The sequence below is a fragment of the Planococcus citri genome, chromosome 2 (genome assembly GCF_950023065.1).
Source record: "Planococcus citri chromosome 2, ihPlaCitr1.1, whole genome shotgun sequence".
NCBI classification, from domain to species: domain Eukaryota; kingdom Metazoa; phylum Arthropoda; class Insecta; order Hemiptera; family Pseudococcidae; genus Planococcus; species Planococcus citri.
This window is the reverse complement of record NC_088678.1, coordinates 43725170-43744008: the sequence shown is the minus strand read 5'-3', so window position 1 is coordinate 43744008 and position 18839 is coordinate 43725170. Positions and strand designations below refer to the sequence as shown.

Here is an 18839-nt window from a genome sequence, read left to right as displayed (position 1 = left end):
AAGTGCTTTGATCGATGAACAAAATGCCTAATATGTAGTTGGCTAATTTCAATTTAAATCGATCCTACATGGCTACATACGCCTAAAATTTACCACCACGAGTGAAGTTTTCATAGTTACAAATTTAGCTGTTGCTTTGGAACTGTAGGCGATTGCTAGTGATAAAAAAAAAATAAGCTCGTCCACAAAGTCGCGAACAAGGGAATTATTTTCGAAACGAAACGCCTGCGATAAAATAAAACATAACATTGAACTTGAAATTAGCTAAAAAACACCCCCCTCTTGAATTTAAATTCGCAGAGGTTTTATTTAGACAAATAGAAGGGATGCGAAGCTGGAAAATAAGCTGTCGTCTGGTTATCAAGTACCACACCACACTACAAAACAGCGAGCATTTTTATCGCGAGAAAACGACGGATACAACTCTCACTGGTAAGATACCTACGTGTAAAATTTTCAGTTTATTAAACGCCTTAGAAATATGTATAGGTAGTCGAGTTGGCGTATAAATGGCGCGGAAATTTGTTGACAAAATTGGACATGTATTGGAAAAAGAATTGAAAAGCGTTGCGTGAAAGTTTGGTCGGGCCTAGCCCTAACGTAAAAAGATAAGGGTAACGGCGCGTCACTTGTCATGCAGCGATGACGTCACATCAAGCTACCGTGTGCTTTCAGTGTTCCCTAACTGGCGTTTTCTCGTCTCTTCCCTTCACTCTCGTATCCCCATTTTCAATCCCGAATATTTAACACGTGTTCGAACCATCATCCCCCTTTCCGGGATTAAATACGATGCAATATGGCTGCTTGGCGTTATAACGTTGTGCCACGATGCCGTCGATATACTAAACCTACCTTTTCTCCTGTTCATGTACTGCACGTACAATATATTCAAACCTTTTTCTCCTTTTTAAAACTTTTTTTTATTATAGGTAGATAATTTTTATTTCACACTGTACTTGGAAAAAAATTTCTACCGATGGATAGCAGAAGGTAATTAACGAAGAGCGATGAATTCCAAATAGTAAATCGGTGCTGTTCATTTCATTAAAGAAAAATTTTACGATGGTTTCTCTACAGAGAGAAATAAAAACCAAGGATTATGATTACGTGGGAGAATAAGGAAGAAATTGTCGGATGAAGATGGAACAACGTTTTCTTTTTTTAACGATTTCTACTCCTTTTTTTATATTTTTTGTCCTTGGTTCCTTTTCTCTCTCTTTCTCTTTCTCTCTTTTTAATGATGTGTTTAGGTATTCTGTCTAAGTATCGTTTAAACGGAAGACGCGGTGTATTGTATGGAAAATTTGTAAAGTCGTTGGTATTGAAAATTCATCGATATATGCCAACTCGAAAGCTCCCGAATAAGGTTACTTTGCTTATAAAATATTTTTATTGTTAATGCGAAGTGCGTACGAGAAATTGCTGCATTTTTACAAAAAAAAATTTCTATATATTTTCAAAAGTTTTTGCCAAGTTTTCTTCGAATTGGTTTCGTTTTTTTTTTTTTGAATTAACTATAAGTGAAATTGGTAGGTAGGTAGGTAGATATAACTTGACGAATTTATGTTAGGGCATTTGTATGCGATAATGAAACAGCAGAAATCCATTTGAATTAGGAGAAAATTCAAATTAACAGGATCTGATGTTACACGAAATATTTGCAGCTGATTTGTTTTAGTTTTCCACCACCTTTCTGATCAATTTTTGAAAAAAGTGGGTCACAGTTGGTCAAGGACGATGCATTTGGGAAAAAGATAGGAATGGAAGGAAGGGGCCGCCAGCCGGGATGGAAAGTTGTTTTTCTTGGGTTTTTCTCGTCGTCAAGTCGGAATGTTGTCTATATTGATGAAGTGATGATATCACTTTCACGACACGATAATGTTACAAATGCATTTTTTTTCTTTTCTTAAACCGACTTCGTATTTATTTAGTACTTTTGGTGGATTACACTGGAATTTCTTTTTTTTAGTTGTAACATCACACAAATTTTCTCACAAAATCAGTAACCTATAATTGCATCCTTTTTTTGGTAAAAAAATTTGAGAACTTGGATTCTGCAAATTTCAAAATCATTATGTTGCACTTTTTACCTTTTGTCAAGCTAATTTTAATTTGGTGTTCATCAAGAATTTTCAATCGGGTCCATCTACCAAGAGCCTATTTTGAGTATCATTTAATTTTCAGAAATGAAATTTACCCCCTCGAACACCCACATTTCTGTTCCAACATTATATTTTCAACTAGTAAGACCAATTGAAGCATATGTTCCCAAAACGCACTAAGTCCATTTTCAAAGATTCTGAGGTTTCAAGGCCATCTAGCATAAAGTTGCGGCCCAAAATGGCTGATTTTTTGATATGTTGTGGCCAAGGGTCTTGGCTAAAACATTCGAAAAATCAGCCAATTTGGGTCATTTCTACGTTTCCAAATTGTACTAAGTTGCATGAATTTCTTATCAATATTTTTTTGGACTTTGTGCGTTTTGGAAACACATGCTTCAATTGATTTTCAATAAAAATTTATAAGCTCTAACGAGTAATTTTTTATTCAATTTTTACATCTGAATTGAAAATGAACATAACATCGCCTCGGTGAAACCAGTCATTTTTATTGAAACCTCCAATTTGAATTGAAGACTAAAAACTAAACACACAATTTATTCAGAAAATCTCCACCTAAAACCTAAAACGAGGTAAACTTCATTCAACCGGTTCTGCCATCCCTGAATTTGTGAACTTCGAATTTGAAAATAGATATAAATTTGTTTTTCAATGAAGTATGTAATAGGTACGTATGTAGTTTTGTCAGGTTATCTGGTTTTGGTTTCGATTGAAATCAAGTGTGATTTTTTTTCTGGGAGGCTTCACTTTTGTGACATTTTGAGTAGAAATTGAAAAGCTCAACTGGGACCCTTTGCACATTTGAACTTCTCCCCTTTCCACTCTTTGCACACTTGTGGAAATTTTTTGGCTGTATACATTATTTTATATAGCTTTTTAGAGGCCCTTTTGATTTGGGTATGATTTATCGTTACGACAAAAAAGGGGGAATGCACGACAGAAATAAGGGGTTTAAACGACAGAAAAAATAAATACCACGGCCCACAAAAAACACGACAAAAAAATTACTTCAACGACAGGCATTTTATATTGAACAGTAAAAAAATGCATTCAACGACAAATAATTATTTTACACGACAACCGGAAAAGCGAAATTCACGACACAATAGTATCTAGGAACGACTAATTTTATGATTAAAAAACGGCAATTTATACCATTAAAAAGAGACTACACAGACAACACATTTACAAATTGATAGAAAAAAAATTCATCGCACCAATAGTGCCTTTTTGGATTTAGCTGGTCTCCCAAGCTTGCGTTTTTGGCCGAAGGAAATGGATTTCGCCTCGCAGGGGGGGGGGCGAACGCATTTCTGACAACTTTGCATTCCAAGTACATGTTTACATGTTGTTCTTTTCATGAAATATGGGCATGAGCAAGTTGATAATTCCAAATTGTTCGATACAATGCTGATTTTCCAAATTCCATGTGTGAGTTTGAGGAATTCGTCAAAAGTTTTCCAATGTTTGTCTGCAGATTTGAAGGTTTTGATCAATTTGGGAGTAATTGAGTGTTTGGCTGTGCTGGAGGTGGTGAAAAAAAGGAAGCAGCGCTGGAATCGCCTGGAATTTGAATCATTTTTTTGTTTTGAGCAGCCCATTGATACCCAGTAGAGATACACTCCTTTAAAGACACATCTGGAGAAGTGGCAAAATGTAGACAGTTTTTAATTACAACTTTATCATATTCCATTATACCAATTATGAGCAGTTCAAACACTATACCCAAGTACAGATGTAGTTGTCGCTGAAAATCATACTTTGTCGTTCTAACACTCATATCTGTCGGGAGAAGTAGTCGTGATTCATAAACAAAAATAGTCGTGATGACGACCTGTTTAGTCGTTTAAAAACTTCTGTTTTTAGTACCTAATTTGTCGTTAATACCCCTCTTATTGTCGTAAGACTTGTCTGTCGTTCAAACCACCTTTTTTGTCGTTCGATTAAATATTTCCCTTTTGATTTAGCTATAATTTGAATATTCTAGGCAATGTGCATTTCTTTCAAAAAAGTACATGTCCTTTTTCAGCAAATTTTCGCATACCTATTTTGGCAATTTTTGTGACTATCCAGCAGTCTTGCACATTTGGTATACGAGCCATTTTTTTTATTTCAAGTAAAAACTTATAAATTTCGATTTATCTTTTTTTTGGTCATTTTTTTGGTTTTGATTTACAAATGAATTTGTCATCCTAATGATATTGTGCTGAGTTTCTTCGTGTTCGAAATTCCTTCAAAGTTGTAGCAATGCACTTAATGGTTAATTTGTTTTTTTTCTCGATTTTCGAGATTACCTATTTTAAAAAATGGGTTCAAAAATTGAAAGTATTTAATGCTGATACTGTCTTTTCTGAATAAAAAACAATACGTATAACTTGACCTTGAAAAACTGAAACAGAAACCTATTTTTATTGTAACACTTGCATGTGTCCATGTCTAATTGATGTCTTGTATGAATGAAGCAGTCAATATAGATATTAATAGTCTAGTAGAGTTGTATTTACCGAAAAATAACATACGAAGTTTATTTTTTACCAAGGTTCGAGCATCGAGTAAGTAAGTAAGTAATAAGCGCATCTTTAGAAACAGTGTATGTATCTTCGCTCTTTCTCTTCCCCTGTGACCGGGTTTAAAAATACAAAAAAAGCAGCATCGAAACTAGGTAATGTTGTCGGTCATCTAAATTTCGGAAAATTAGTGTAAAACTGCTAGTATTTGAGCGGAGGAAAAAAAAACGTTACACAATAAACACATATTCGTGGATAAACAAACCTACGATTTTTCGTTATGTAGGTTGTAGAACGTTAGATTGTTTCAACGTTGTCAGATTAATGGTCAAATTAATCTCACTTGGTTATATAAATATCTCATGTACCACGGTGAAGATAATGTCGTGCGGGGGTCGGTTACATTTATTTGATTAAATTTTGATATCGTTCATTTTTCTCGGTTTGTATTCTCGTATAAGTATATAGATTTGATGCGTAAAAATTGGCGCTGCTGTTGGTCCACACTCCACAGCTCCGAGACCCCTACGCGTTTATAAAAAGTGGAACGTGCTAGAACGATATGTACGCACTAATTTGATACGAAGAAAAATTAGGTGTCAATCGGAGACGAACTGTATCTCGTTTTCTTGGCCCAATATAATAGTTTTATTCGTGATTGATGCTACAATCTTGTATCCAGATGAACTACTATGCAAGGGACCGACGCGACGAGGGGATGATACGATATTTGAAATTTATGAATTCGTTGAAAAATACAGCCGCCGCCGGCAGATTTGGTTCAAGTGTGTGTTGACTGGCGATGTACGAGTATGTATGTCTTTCTTGTGTGTACTATAATAATATCTAACCGAGCAAAAGGAAACAATCACTCGCGATGTGAGCGATAACTATACGAAAAGTACGATACTCGAAAGCGACGCGACGCGATCCGCGTATATAGTACCGAGAGAATAATGCATTTTTTATTTAAAACGACAAACACGGTTATAAATTTTACGATACATCACTGTCCAAGTAATAAAAAAGGCGCATCGATCGAATTAAAACATATTTTACTATATACATGTTCGCCAGAGTGTCTCTGCTACTACTCGTATATGGAGAGAACGAGAGGAAAAAACCATCACACTACACACACAATTTTCTACAGAATTTCTTCTCGCAATTCGTTTGGCTGCGACGTGGCAATGTAATTTTGCTGAAATAAAGATAGAGCCATACCTTTGGCACACGACATAGAAATACCAAGCTTTAAATGTTATTGCTATAGCGAAAGGTATTTTTGTACTAGGACTTGAATTTTGTTATAAACCCTTTATCATCTTTTTAAAGCTAAACCGATCGTTTGCTCTAATGTTATACGTAGCCTATAGAGAGACCTGGTCTACGATTATGGGATCTCGTTTTGTTTGGCCTTTTTTGAAAACATTTATTACGTTGATCCTATGTGAATTGAAATTAACGGCTGTTTTTATAGGAAACAGTTTATTATCCGATGTGGGCCAACATTTTCGACTATTTTTAATTGGAAACGGTGGAAAGATTCTGGTTTTTGGAGTAGTATTTTTTAAAAGGATGTTGCGTTGGAGTTGAGTTGATCACAGAGTGGGTTTTGTGTCGAGGTTTTGGGCGGTTTTGAGTGAGTGGAATTCCTATGTTATGTGATGATTTCAGCTTCCAGTGTGTCGAATTTGAATACACTTTCAAAGAAAGGGGAACAAATAGGTTTATTTCAGAGCAGCGTTGTACTTACTTTTGCGATATTGATAGAAGGTTACAAGCAAAAAACTCACAGATTTAGTGCGTTAAAAATCTGGAATAAAAATTAGGTAGAAACCTGTAATTTTATTGATTTAAGGCCTGCCCCTCAGGTATAACACCGAATAAGTGGAAGGGCGATACCTGGTTATTATTGTAGGTCAGGGTTACACCATTCTTGTTAGGTTACTAGTTGTCAAGAGTGACATAATTTTGAGCTAAAAGAGCACTAAAAGCTTTTTAGCTCCTGGCGCAGAACTAATTTTGTAAGTATCCAAGTTCACTTTTGGTCTTTTTATTCGATTTTTCTCGAGATGCTGTTGTCCCGCTGGCTCTGTTCGTCCAAATTTGGGTTCTGTACCTCTTACGGTTCTTAAAGTAGAAAAAATCAGTCAGTCAGTTTCATCCGTGCTTTTGTTTAAGATACTCGTATGTATACTTGCAGACAAATCGGAATATTAGAAAAAACATATCGCCAATGTTGATAAACATAAACGCGTCTGACTGCTACTGATAATTTAAGAAAAATGATCTAATCTTAAGAAGAAGAAAACATTCTTCCCAATTATATTCAATTAACCATCATACAAAGATGCGATATGGTGGATGAATCATTGTCATGCGTTCCTGTAATCTGAGATTGTCAAACTTGATAATAATGCCTAATTTAGCGCGATTAATAGTTTGAGATTACCTATTATATTTGTAAGTATGTAGGTATGAAGTTCGTAAATTGAAATTTTTTGTGTTTTTTTTTCAGCTTCACTTAGTTAGGTAGTCGATCTGAAAAATTTAAAAATAAATGAAACAATTTGAAATCCCTTGGAGAAAATGTTTCATCATGGGCAATTTGAGACGGTCTTTGATCCCGGCCATTTTTGTAAGGGTAAGGGAATAGGGGATAGTATGAAAATGATCACATCTCCTAGATGATTGGGAGCAAGGAGGAGGGTCACACGTAGTCGCGTGCTCTAAATTTTTTTTATTACAATGATGTAGATGTATGTACTTTGAATACTTCCAAGTTCCAAGGTACTGCCGAAGTACAGTCTCCTGTTGGTGGCTAATTGAAACAGTTATTTTCGAACCTCAGAAATTCAAAAATGATATTTTCAAAATGTTCAACTTTTTGGAAGCATTTTGAAAATTTTTGAATTTTTCCGCAGTTTTGATACTAAGTATACAGTCTCCAGTAGCGTAAACTTGACATCCCTGGGGGGGGGGGGGTGTATCATGTCATTTTTCCGACAAAAAATTGTGGTTTTTCCTGCTGAATAGGTAGGTACATATACCAGTGGAGATTTTTGGGCATAAAAATCAAAATTTTAATTTTCTGAAAACTCTTCAAAAAAAATGATTAATTTATTGAAAATATGGTAAAATTGATATCGGCGAGAACTTGAGTAATTGATAATTACGAAATAACGAGTCGACACGGAGAATATTAATTAACAAATTAATATATTAATCAAATAAAACAATACTTCATCAAACAACAAAATACTCGGATACACGGAGAACACATCTAACACGTAGTATAACAAAACAGCAAGTGCGAATAGTTACACGAGCGTACGTAGCTCGTAGCGCGGCAGGGCCGCGTTACACGGGCGGAGTATCTCTGTGTTGAGGAGCGCAGCCTGGCGGCTAACACTCCCTCCCTGCGCGACTCTTCTTTCGCAAAAACATATTTACAGCTTATAATTAACAGGAACAAATAAATCACAAAATTCAAATAAACAGGAACACAGATTCAACACATGAATATTCGGAACAATTCAACGACACATTACAAATAAAAATTTTTCTCTGTTTTCTCTCTGTTTATCCCATTGGTTGGTCGTCGTTATCGTGTTGATTTCTCCGTTGATAGGCTTCATCAAGTAAATGTTCGCCTAGTAATTGAAAATTCGGCGCAGCATCGCCTGGACCACGATCTTCAGAATCGGAAATATAATCGACGTCAATACCGTCGTCTACGTTATCGGCGTTTCGGCGATGCGCTCAATTCCGGTGTCTCCGTTCGCGATTTCTCTGGCGTCTCCGTTCGTCAATAGTCAGGTTCTCTGTTCGCAGCATCATTAATACGCGTTGCGGGTGTTCATCCAGCGCAAAATGGTAAATACGCGACATCTCAATTAATTGATGCAGACCTTCAATAGCGTCTTCAATAGAACCAGGATCTAAAACAATTAATAAACACATACGCATATCTGTATTAGTCTGTACTACTCTGTTTACTCTGAATTCATGGCGGGACGGGCTCGGGGATGAAAATTCTACTTAATTTCACTCAGTAATCTGTCTCTCTGCTCTATAAACGTCTCTTTCGGTAAAGCTTTCGTCAAAATATCAGCGTCTTGGTCAGCTGATCTAACCCACTCTAAAGTGACTTGATTCTGGATTACAGCATTCAAAATATAATGCATCTTAATCTCTGTAACGTGTTTCAACGTTGGTGCTCCAGGTTTGTTTGCACACGTAAGGGCTGGAATGTTATCTCCGTGAATGACGTATGGTCGGTAATCTTCTCCGGTGGCTCTCGTCAGGGATGCGTTTACACCTACGCAATCTACTAAACACGAGTTAATCGCGATGTATTCGGCTTCACACGTCGAATTGGCTACTAGGCCCTGTCGTTTACTGGACCATTTGACCAGATCTCCGTTGAGTCGAATTACAATTCCGGCAGAAGATTTCTTCGTGTCGTCGCAATCTCCAAAGCTCGCATCGCAATAAGCGTCAATTCCATTTCCGGTTCCGGTGTACATCAGTCCAAGATTTCGAGTACCTCGTAGATATCGAAAAACTTGCTTAACTTCCTGCCAATCCTGTTGTGTTGGATTTCCTTGCTTTCTGCTTAGCCAATTTACTGCAAACGCAATATCCGGTCTCGTAGCATTGCTCAGGTACAATAAACTGCCAATCGCTTCTCTGTATGGAAAAGGTGCTCCGTCAAACTTCGCTTTCGGTTTCGGATTTTGTTGACGTCGTCTCTCTCGCTTATTCGGTTTATTCTTTTTCAGTTTCTCTGTCTTATTCTTTTGGCTTTTCGGCTGCATTGGAATCTCTGTCGAATACGCATTCTCCATGTTAAATCTCTTCAGGATTTCATCACAATACTCAGCTTGGTCTAACGTTAAAGTATTCTGTTCTTTGTCTCTCTGTATTCGTAATCCAAGGAATTTCTTTGGCTCTCCCATATCTGTCATTTTGAAAATACTTTTCAGTTTTTCCACGTACTTCTCTAAAATCTTTGCATCGTTCCCAGCAAATATCATGTCATCTACGTAGATAATTAGGATGCCTTGAAATTTGCCTTTCCGAATCCAAAATAGGCAAGGGTCATTGACATCGGCTTCGAATCCTAATTCTCTCAGTTTCTCTGCGAATTTCCTATTCCAGCATTTGGGGCTCTGTTTTAGACCATACAACGATTTTTCCAGCTTAAATACGAACTCCTTTTTCTCTTCATCTGACATGTCAACACAGTCAGGGATCTCCATGTATGTTTCCTCTTCCAAATCTCCGTTAAGAAATGCTGTCGTTACGTCGAGTTGTCTGGCATGAAGTTTCAGTCGGTTTACTACGGATAATACTACTCGTACGGTGGTCAATCTGGATACTGGCGCGTATATCTTCGAAATCGCCATACTCCGTTTGTCTTTAAATCCTCTGGCTACTAATCTGGCTTTATATCTCACGTTTCCTTTGGTATCGATCTTCCTCTTGAATACCATTGTAGAGTCAACAATCGTGTGTCTCTTATCTCTGGTGTCTCTGGGTCTCGGTACAACTTTCCATACTCCGTTATCCTCCATCGATTTCAACTCAGCATCAACTGCTTCCTGCCAATAATGTCTCTCTGTCGATTTCATCGCTTGCTGATACGTCGTTGGGTCGGAAATAATATTTGTAATAAGCGCGAAAGCATTTAAATCCTTCGTATCTTCGGTTAGTTTATTGTACTTTTTCAATTTCTCAATTTCAGCGTCAAAGTGTTCCTTTATTGAAAAATCTGTCTCAATCTCCTTCGCGGTAAGAGCTCCTAGATCAACTTCCTCTTCAATCCACTCTGTGTCGGAATCACTCTCTGTCTTATCATCTGGGTCACACAAGATTGATAACTTTATATCCGTTTGAGTTTCGATCGATTTCATCTCCGGTTTCGCTCCGAGATCTATTGGATCAGTTTGGACTTCTCTGGAGGCTGTACGTAGCCATTTATCAACGATCGTTGGTAACGGTCCTCTGCGGGGTTCATTTTCAGGTTTCCGGTAAATCTCTTCGAATTCTTTCAACCATTCTCTCTCTGGTATTTCGGGTACATATTTCTCTGTCAATCCATTTATATCTCTGTAGTTCTTAAATTCAACGCATTTCACATGCGTGGCTCGGATGATCTTATTGGACTGCGGTAGTAGGACTTTATAACCTGTAGCGGTAAAACCAACAAGAACTCCAAGAACGGCGCGTTGGTCAACTTTCTGTAAAGTTGGATCATTTCGGTGTACATACGCAATACATCCGTACCTTCTCATATACTCTGTTCGTAAAGTCACGTCCGGAAAAATCTGTTTTATTGGAATTCTGTAACCAATACTGGAATGAGGTGCTCGGTTGTAGATTTGGACTGCCGTTGCTAAAGCTGTATCCCAATGATATTGAGGAACTCCGGAGTCCAAAAGCATTACTCTGACCTTTGCCATAATCGTCTGATTAAATCGTTCGGCTGTTCCATTATGTTGTGGTGCTTTTGGCTCGGAGTATTCAATCGTAATTCCTCTGTGATCGCATAACTGTTTGAACGCAGCTCCAGTATATTCTCCTCCGTTGTCACATCTCAGTGTTGATACTCTCGATCTGCCTCTGGTATATTTCTCAACTAGGTTAAGAAACATTAGAAAACATTCAAGAACATCTGACTTATACTGCATCGTATATGCGATCGCGAATCTACTCGCATCATCAACGAAAGTTACGATCCATCTGTGTCGTTTATAAAGCGTCGGTGTTTTCAAGGGTCCCATAACGTCTGAGTGGATTCGATCGAAAATGAATTTTGATTTGTCACGAACTTCCTTGAATGGTTTCAATTTCATGTTCGCTAGAATGCAAACTTCACACGAACGAATCTGCTCACGACTTATTTTCACCTTCGCTAAAGCTGGACTCGTTTTCTTTAACTTCATCATACAGTCGTAGCTCAAGTGTCCCAATCTGTAATGCCATCTCATGGCTGGACTGTTTTTAAAATCGACGTAATTCATTGGCTTCTTCACTGTCGATAATCTCTCTACGTTGATTGGTTGTCCCAGTTCTTCGTCTGAGATCTCTCTGTTCAATTTGATGTCATCAATCGATTCCGGGCATAGGTAAACAGGCGAAATAATCTCACGATTTTGCTCCCTCCGTTCTTGAGATCGCTCCCTCCTACCTGGAGAGCTCTCCCTCCGAACTTCTGAGTCTCCTCCTGTCTCCTTCGTCTTCTTTTTCACCTTCCTCTTTGATTTTGTTCTCTGTTTCACTTCCTTTGGTTCATCCATCTCTTGTGTATTCTCTGTTTCGGTTGTCTCGTGATTATTCGTCGACGTTGATGGTGAATTCTCTGTTTGAACCTTTCTCCTCTTTATACTCTTCGACGTGTTGGCGCTGCTACAACTTGGTCTCGTTGGCGAATGAGGTCTCTTTTTGGGTTTCTTCTCTGTCGTCATATTCATCGCGATTTCACGATCTCTGGTTCGAATACGGAATTCCCAATATGGTCTCTTGTATTCTCCGGCTAAAATAACCTTCGTCGAAACTGGATCGATGATGGACGCGTGTTTATTGGTGAGTAAAATCTCATACCCAAGATCTACAAACTTCCTTAGCGAAAGTAAATTCTCTGTCAGCCTCGGTACAGCTAAAACGTCTGTCAAATGAACTTGCGAATTACACACTTCACTCATTCCTAAAATCATACCTCTCTTATTCGAAATCAGTAAAGCACTCGGATCTCCGTTCGCACCTTGAATAGGGTGTACATACTCTGTAGACTGGGTCAAATACTCTGGGTTGTTTATAAAATGGGATGTGGCTCCCGTATCACCTAAGAAAGTGACTTGCTTACCTTCCAATACGCGCGTAATCGCCATCGCTGCGTCGTTTAACTCCTCCTGTTGCCTGGTTAACAGGGCCGTCTCGGCTTCCGGCATCGGCCTTCCCTCGTCTGCTTCGTCAGGAACCTGCTCTCGGTGAAGGCGCGTTTCGATCTCGGTGAGCCTCTCGTTGACCTTCGTGAAGTTCAATTCCATGATTTGTTTCACGTACATAAAATTAACGGAACGATAATTCGCTCTCCGTCGATCGATCACTTCTCCGTCGTCGGTTTCCCATACTTCTTCGGTTGGAATGTCCGGCCGAATCATTAGGTTTTGCCGGATTATTTCGGGCGTGCGTGGCCGCGGCGCATTCATATCTTGGCCTAACGAGTTTAAATGCGGCTTCTCTGTTGCATTGCCCTGTGCTGAACTCGGGCCTGGCTTGTTCCATTCGTCGTCGGTTTTTGCCTCGGATTGGGCCGTCGTATCCATTTCGGCTTCGGCAACCGTTTTCGTCGACTTAACTTCCCACAGCGGTTTCTCTGGCATCGGTGGCAGGGTTGGAGGTTTCGGTGCCGCAATTGTACGATCGAGTTTGATCGGTTCTTCGGTTTTCGATGTTCCGGGCCTTCTCTGTTTGTATCCGTCTTTTTCGGTGTCCTCGCGTCCCTGCGTGGATTATACACCTTGCCAAGGTTCAAAGGTGACTTCCCGGCATTCGGATTCTGTTCACGAAACTTTTTGAAAATTTCGTCCGTTGAAGTGCCTTCTTTTTTCGCGGCTTTCGTTTTTGGTTTATTCGGGCTCGATCCTTTCTCTGTTTTATTCTCCGGCGCCTTAATACACCCGATTGGGTTCATTTCGATCTGTGTCTCTGTTTTCGACGTCGAAGCGCTGGTTCCTGGCTGCAGTGTGTTGGAAAACGGCAGCATCGTCTGTTGTTTCGTATGTTCCAGGTAAAGCGGCTTTGGGACTGGTGGTATCGGCGGAAAACCAGGCGGCGGTTGTACCATTGGTTGGCCAATGATGGCGGGTCCGACGGTGTCCAAGAACGACGAATACTCGACGCCACCTATATCGAATACAGGCTCGATCTCTGTTGGTTTTCTCGCTTCGACGTTGATCGCGTGGATTCTCAGTTCCACTCACGTTCGGAACCAGGCTAACATCTGTTCCCACTTGGCGATGTGGTTGTAGATTAAACCGGCCTGCGTTCCGTTAAGTGAATTAACGTCGATGTCTGGTAATTCCATCAGTAGAAACGATGTATACGGCGACTCCTCTTCTACGTGCGGGTCAACAAGCATCGCAGGGAAATTACGTAGGCGTTGCGCTCCCTCCGGTCGAGATCTAGAGCGACCGCGTCCGGGCGGTGATGGACCGCTGACTGACGAACGCGTCGATGGGCTCTGTCGGTGATTCTCTGTCGGTGATTCATCTCTGTTTGAAGCGCTCCGGCTGCTCTTATCGGTTTCCCTCGGTGGGGATGAGCGGCTGCGATGTTGTTCGTCGCGGTTCGGGGACTGGTAACGGCTCGACGATTGATGTCTCCGACGATTTTCTTCGATATCGTTTCGAGCGTCGTGTTCGAATCTCGGTACATTTAGAAAATCTTCCGGCTGTCTTTCCCCGCTTATCAGCTGGGCTGCTCCGTTCAGGGTATCTCGGATTCTGTTGTCTCGGGAACAATCTCTGTACTTCGCGAATTCTGTAAAATAAATACAACTCTGGTTAGTGCCTTGACATTACACAAAAACTACTTCTTCGGCTCTGGTTTGGGTGGGGGTTTTGAAGTAACGATTTTCTTCTTGGGCGGAGTCTTTTGACGATCGCGATTCGAACGAGGCGTATACGGTTTCCGATTGTTCTTCCAATTACTCTGATAACGAGGTTTCCCTCGGTATGGTTGCCTGTTCCTCTTGGGAGTGTAATTCTGGCCCCTGGGGCGGCGCGAATTATTCCCCCAGTTGGAACGGCTGCGATAAGAATTTCGATTTTTATGGAAATTGAACCTCGGTTTACGATTATTATTTCTGTGTTTGGATTTACCGTGTTTGTAGAATACGCGGGGATTATTGCACGTCGTTCCAAAGTGACCCCACTCCGAACATCTGAAGCACCTCGGCCCATCTTCCCACTTCGGGCATTCAAAATCGTAGTGATCTGGGTTGGAGCAATTGTAACAATTGTGATCGGGCGGTCTCGGTAGGGTTTCGGCGTTGTAGGGCGGTCTCGGTTGGGGCTTTCCGTCACTCCGTCGGATAACTGGTCGGTGACTAAAGTAGTTGGCCTGCTGCGGCCCACCTCTCCGTTCAGATTCCAGCTGTAACAATAACAACTTAAGGTCAGGGAGACTCGTCTTAGGATATTCGCCCTTAGACTTAAGAATAACCCTAAGCTCTGTATAAATAGACTCTGTCGCCTCTACTATCCTATCGAAGATCTCTGGCTCGGGAATCTCTTCTCCTTTCGTTTGCATTTTGAAATCGTAGGTGAGTTCGTCCATACGCCCAAAGAAGGCGTCGAGGGTTTCCCCTCTTCCTAACATCAGCTTGTTGAACTCGGACTTAATCGTACCCCTACTCACGTTCCTCTCTACTCTCCGTAAATCGAAAATGGCGTCGATCATCTTCTGTACAGGCGTAATGTGCCCCACTCTCGCAAAATAATATTCGTCAAGTCTGTGTAGAACGAGATTTCGAAGCTGCTTTTCCTCTGCTTTCCTCTTGGTCCGTTTCGTGAGATTAATGTTGTAGATCTCAGCATCCAACTGTAGCATCTGATGCCACGTTTCGATTCTCACCTCCTTCGTCAATACCTTACGCGTTTCATGATTACTTCGCATCATATTCTCTGTCAGTCGATTTTTCCTACTCGAACGCGTTTTCTTCTCTTTCGACTTCTTGGACGATTTCTTTGGTTTCGTCTCAGTCGCTGGCTCACTCTGTGTACCCCTAGTGCCACCCGTTGGTGGAGGGGGAGGCGGTGGATTCTGGGTACTGTTTGATGTAGCACCTCCTCCCGTTCCATGATCATCTCCGTTCTCCTCCTCTTCCTCTTCGGAGCTGGAATCAGACGAATCATCATCCGACTCTTCCGAGTCCGATTCGGAGTTCGAAGAGCTCGCTTCATTTTCCGACGCGTCAGATACCGTTGGTTTCGGCGTCAGGGCGCGAGGTCGTTCAACTGGACGTTGCTGTTCAGGCGCGGGTCGCAGTACATTCTCGGTTTGAACGGTGTTCTCGGTGGCTGGCACAGCATCCGGCACTCTTCTCACTAAGATCGGTTTCTCAGTCTCTGTCTCTCTCTTCGAACGTTTGCGTTTCTTCTTCAACGCTTTCTCAACCATCTCATCTTCGGCTCTCAGTGCAAGCAATTTACTCATCGCTTGGTCCATCGCTGCTCTCCGCTTCGCACCTGGTTCCCAATTCAAAAACGATAATTGAATTTCACCTTCACTCTGTACATACGAGTTCGTACTCACATCTGGAATCGTACTTGGATGCTGGGTAAAACTCTGAGATGACGTTGAAGGTTGCGTCACCGTAGCTACCATACGACAGTCATTCTTAGGTGGTAGCGGGATTGCTACTGGCACAGCATCTCTGTTTATCGGTTGACTCACTTTCTCTGGCGACTTAGACTTTTTCTTTTTCTTTTTCTTTTTCTTTTCTACCTCTTTCGTCGTATTCTCATTACTCACTAAGTTCTCTGTGCGTGTCTCAGTGCTGGTTGTCTTCGGAGCCTGATTGCTATTGTTTCTAATTATCTTATATTGAGTGACAATATCACCCTCATTATACCTAGTCGTCTGTTTGCTCGGATCTATATTACTCTGTGTACTTACATCTCGATTTGATCTCGACGACTCAGACTTATGGGCTTTTCTTCGGTTGTTTTCTTCCCTCTCCTAGTTACCCATTGTTTATATCAATACTAATTACTCTAATTAAATATGCAAAATTACTCTGAACTTAGTTCGTGTGCTTACTCTGTCTCTCTGGCGCTGACGTTCAATATTGGCTTGAATCTCGTTCATTCGTCGCGTTTCAGCTTCTATATCTATCTCACGTTCTTCACTGGAACGATGACGTCGGTGGCGGCTTCGGGAGTCTGACCTGGACCGCTTCTGGGCTTTAGACCGGTGGTACCTGTCTTCATCTCGTCTGCTCCTACGGTCATCATCATCTCTACGATGTCTATCAGCCTGCACGAACAATTGACTCAAATTAGCGATACTAGGAAGGGCTCAGGTACTTCGTGACGTGAGAAAAATAGCACGTAAAAACAGCATCAGCGAAGCAAATTTTGAATTAATTAGTCACACTCCTAATTAATTCTGATTCAACACAAAGTCGCTCTGTCCAGTCGGATCACACTTCTCGTCTGGATTTTGCTTCTCTGTGTCGCCTGATTTCTCTGTATGATAGGTTAGCGTTCAGCCTAAACTTACTAGCTAACAACAACGACGATTCTGAAGCCCAAAAATGTTCAAAATTTTCCAAAATTTTGAAAAATTCTCTAAGTTTTCTCTGACCAAAGAAAAATCGGGCGTGACCTTAGGGCGCTCTAACCGTTACGATCACCGAATTAACGTAAACGTACGTACACAAGCACAAACATAAATTACACTTCTCTGTGATGCTGCCCGTTACTCAAACTGGTCCAAATACGTAGAGAATCGTCTGTTTTCTATCATACTAGAGGTGTGCACATCGTAAAATTTGTCAAAAATTTCTCAGTTAGGCAACCGAAAACTACTCAGCATCTCTGTACACGCTATGGCTATTTCAACACACACAATATAAACTCTGTTTTGAATCTCTGAACTAATTTGGCTCGAATTTCATCTCGAATAACGGCGTATTGCTACTCGCAAACACGTGTGTGGATCTTGGACTCACAGATCTCTTTTTACGTTGAATTTTTATTATTCATAAATCACATCATCTCCGGAACTCTTTTATACGTATTATAAACGTTTCATCTAATTAAATTCTCGGAAAAATTCACTACTGGAACTCTTTTAATTCTCTGACGCCGTTTTCACACGTGTTGCGTCATCTTTCCACATTTCTGTTAGCCAAATCTCTGTGTGTTTGAAAATCGCCATTTCGAGTACTTTGATACTCAGAACGCATAATTAAGCCACTTTTAAAAGCATAATAAGCATAATTACTAAGAAATAGAAATAAATACTGAGATTTCGAGGCATCCAGCAACATGGCAAACATGTGCTGGCCGCTCTCGTTACCATCAGCTCTGCATACCATGATATCGGCGAGAACTTGAGTAATTGATAATTACGAAATAACGAGTCGACACGGAGAATATTAATTAACAAATTAATATATTAATCAAATAAAACAATACTTCATCAAACAACAAAATACTCGGATACACGGAGAACACATCTAACACGTAGTATAACAAAACAGCAAGTGCGAATAGTTACACGAGCGTACGTAGCTCGTAGCGCGGCAGGGCCGCGTTACACGGGTGGAGTATCTCTGTGTTGAGGAGCGCAGCCTGGCGGCTAACAAAAATTACTGCTCAAGCGAAACGAGAACGAAATTTTTTTGAAAAAATTGATTTAAAAAACGAAAAACGACCATTTTTGTATGGATTTGAACAGTTGGTTGGCTCTGTTCAGAAAAAATGAAGCACTTTTCAAATAGTTTGGGTACTACGAGTATTTCAGGAATTTCCATTAAAATTTTAATTCTAATTCAAGAATTCGATTTTTCCAGTCTCAAATTTTTAAAAATTTTATCAATGGTTTCTTGAAATTTTAAGCGGGAATGAAGAGAACCAAATTGGCCCGAGCGAAGCAAGGGCAAAAGCTTTTGAAAATTTGTACTACACTAAATAGAACCTCATTTGGAATAAAAGTTGTTCAGAATCAAAAAAGATACACATACACCACAAGTTCACCCTTCTCCCTTCCCATTTTTGTAGAGTCCACCTCGTTGTCTAAAAAGAAGTCCCATATAGAAATTGTTTTGACCAAAGTCGTCCCCTTCAACACCATCCAGGTAAATTTTCGCCCGCGTGGGGCTGAAAAATTAGATGAAGATTTTCCACTTACATTGTTCAAATTTGATCCTCCCTAGTAACTAATGTAGGTATTTATAAATTTGGCGCTAGGTTGGTGAGCTTTAATACGTATAATGGCCAGTATCATGGCAGTGTAGTTTACGCCTCGACAATGTGTGTATTAGCGAGTATATGAACGTATTTCGTGATGAGGACGATGGAACACGTAGCACTTAGGTTCCCCTGTTGTCTACCTTTTCGTGTGTAAATTTTCTGTATCCGTGAGTCCGTCGTCGTCCGCGTTGTTGTTGTTGTTTCTGCTGCGTAATACG

At 40.3% G+C, this 18839-nt stretch overlaps 2 protein-coding genes across 4 annotated transcripts in view; one reads left to right on the top strand and one right to left on the bottom strand.

Annotated features, from left to right (window-relative positions):
• Positions 1–18839, top strand: part of zfh1 (Zn finger homeodomain 1) — a 358078-nt gene that overhangs the window by 4823 nt on the left and 334416 nt on the right. The window lies entirely within an intron of this gene.
• Positions 13617–16027, bottom strand: LOC135838201 (uncharacterized). The gene is made up of 2 exons (XM_065353832.1): positions 14521–16027; positions 13617–14179 (listed from the first exon to the last, which is right to left on the bottom strand). Exons 1-2 carry the CDS (start codon positions 16025–16027, stop codon positions 13617–13619), a joined length of 2070 nt encoding a protein of 689 aa, XP_065209904.1.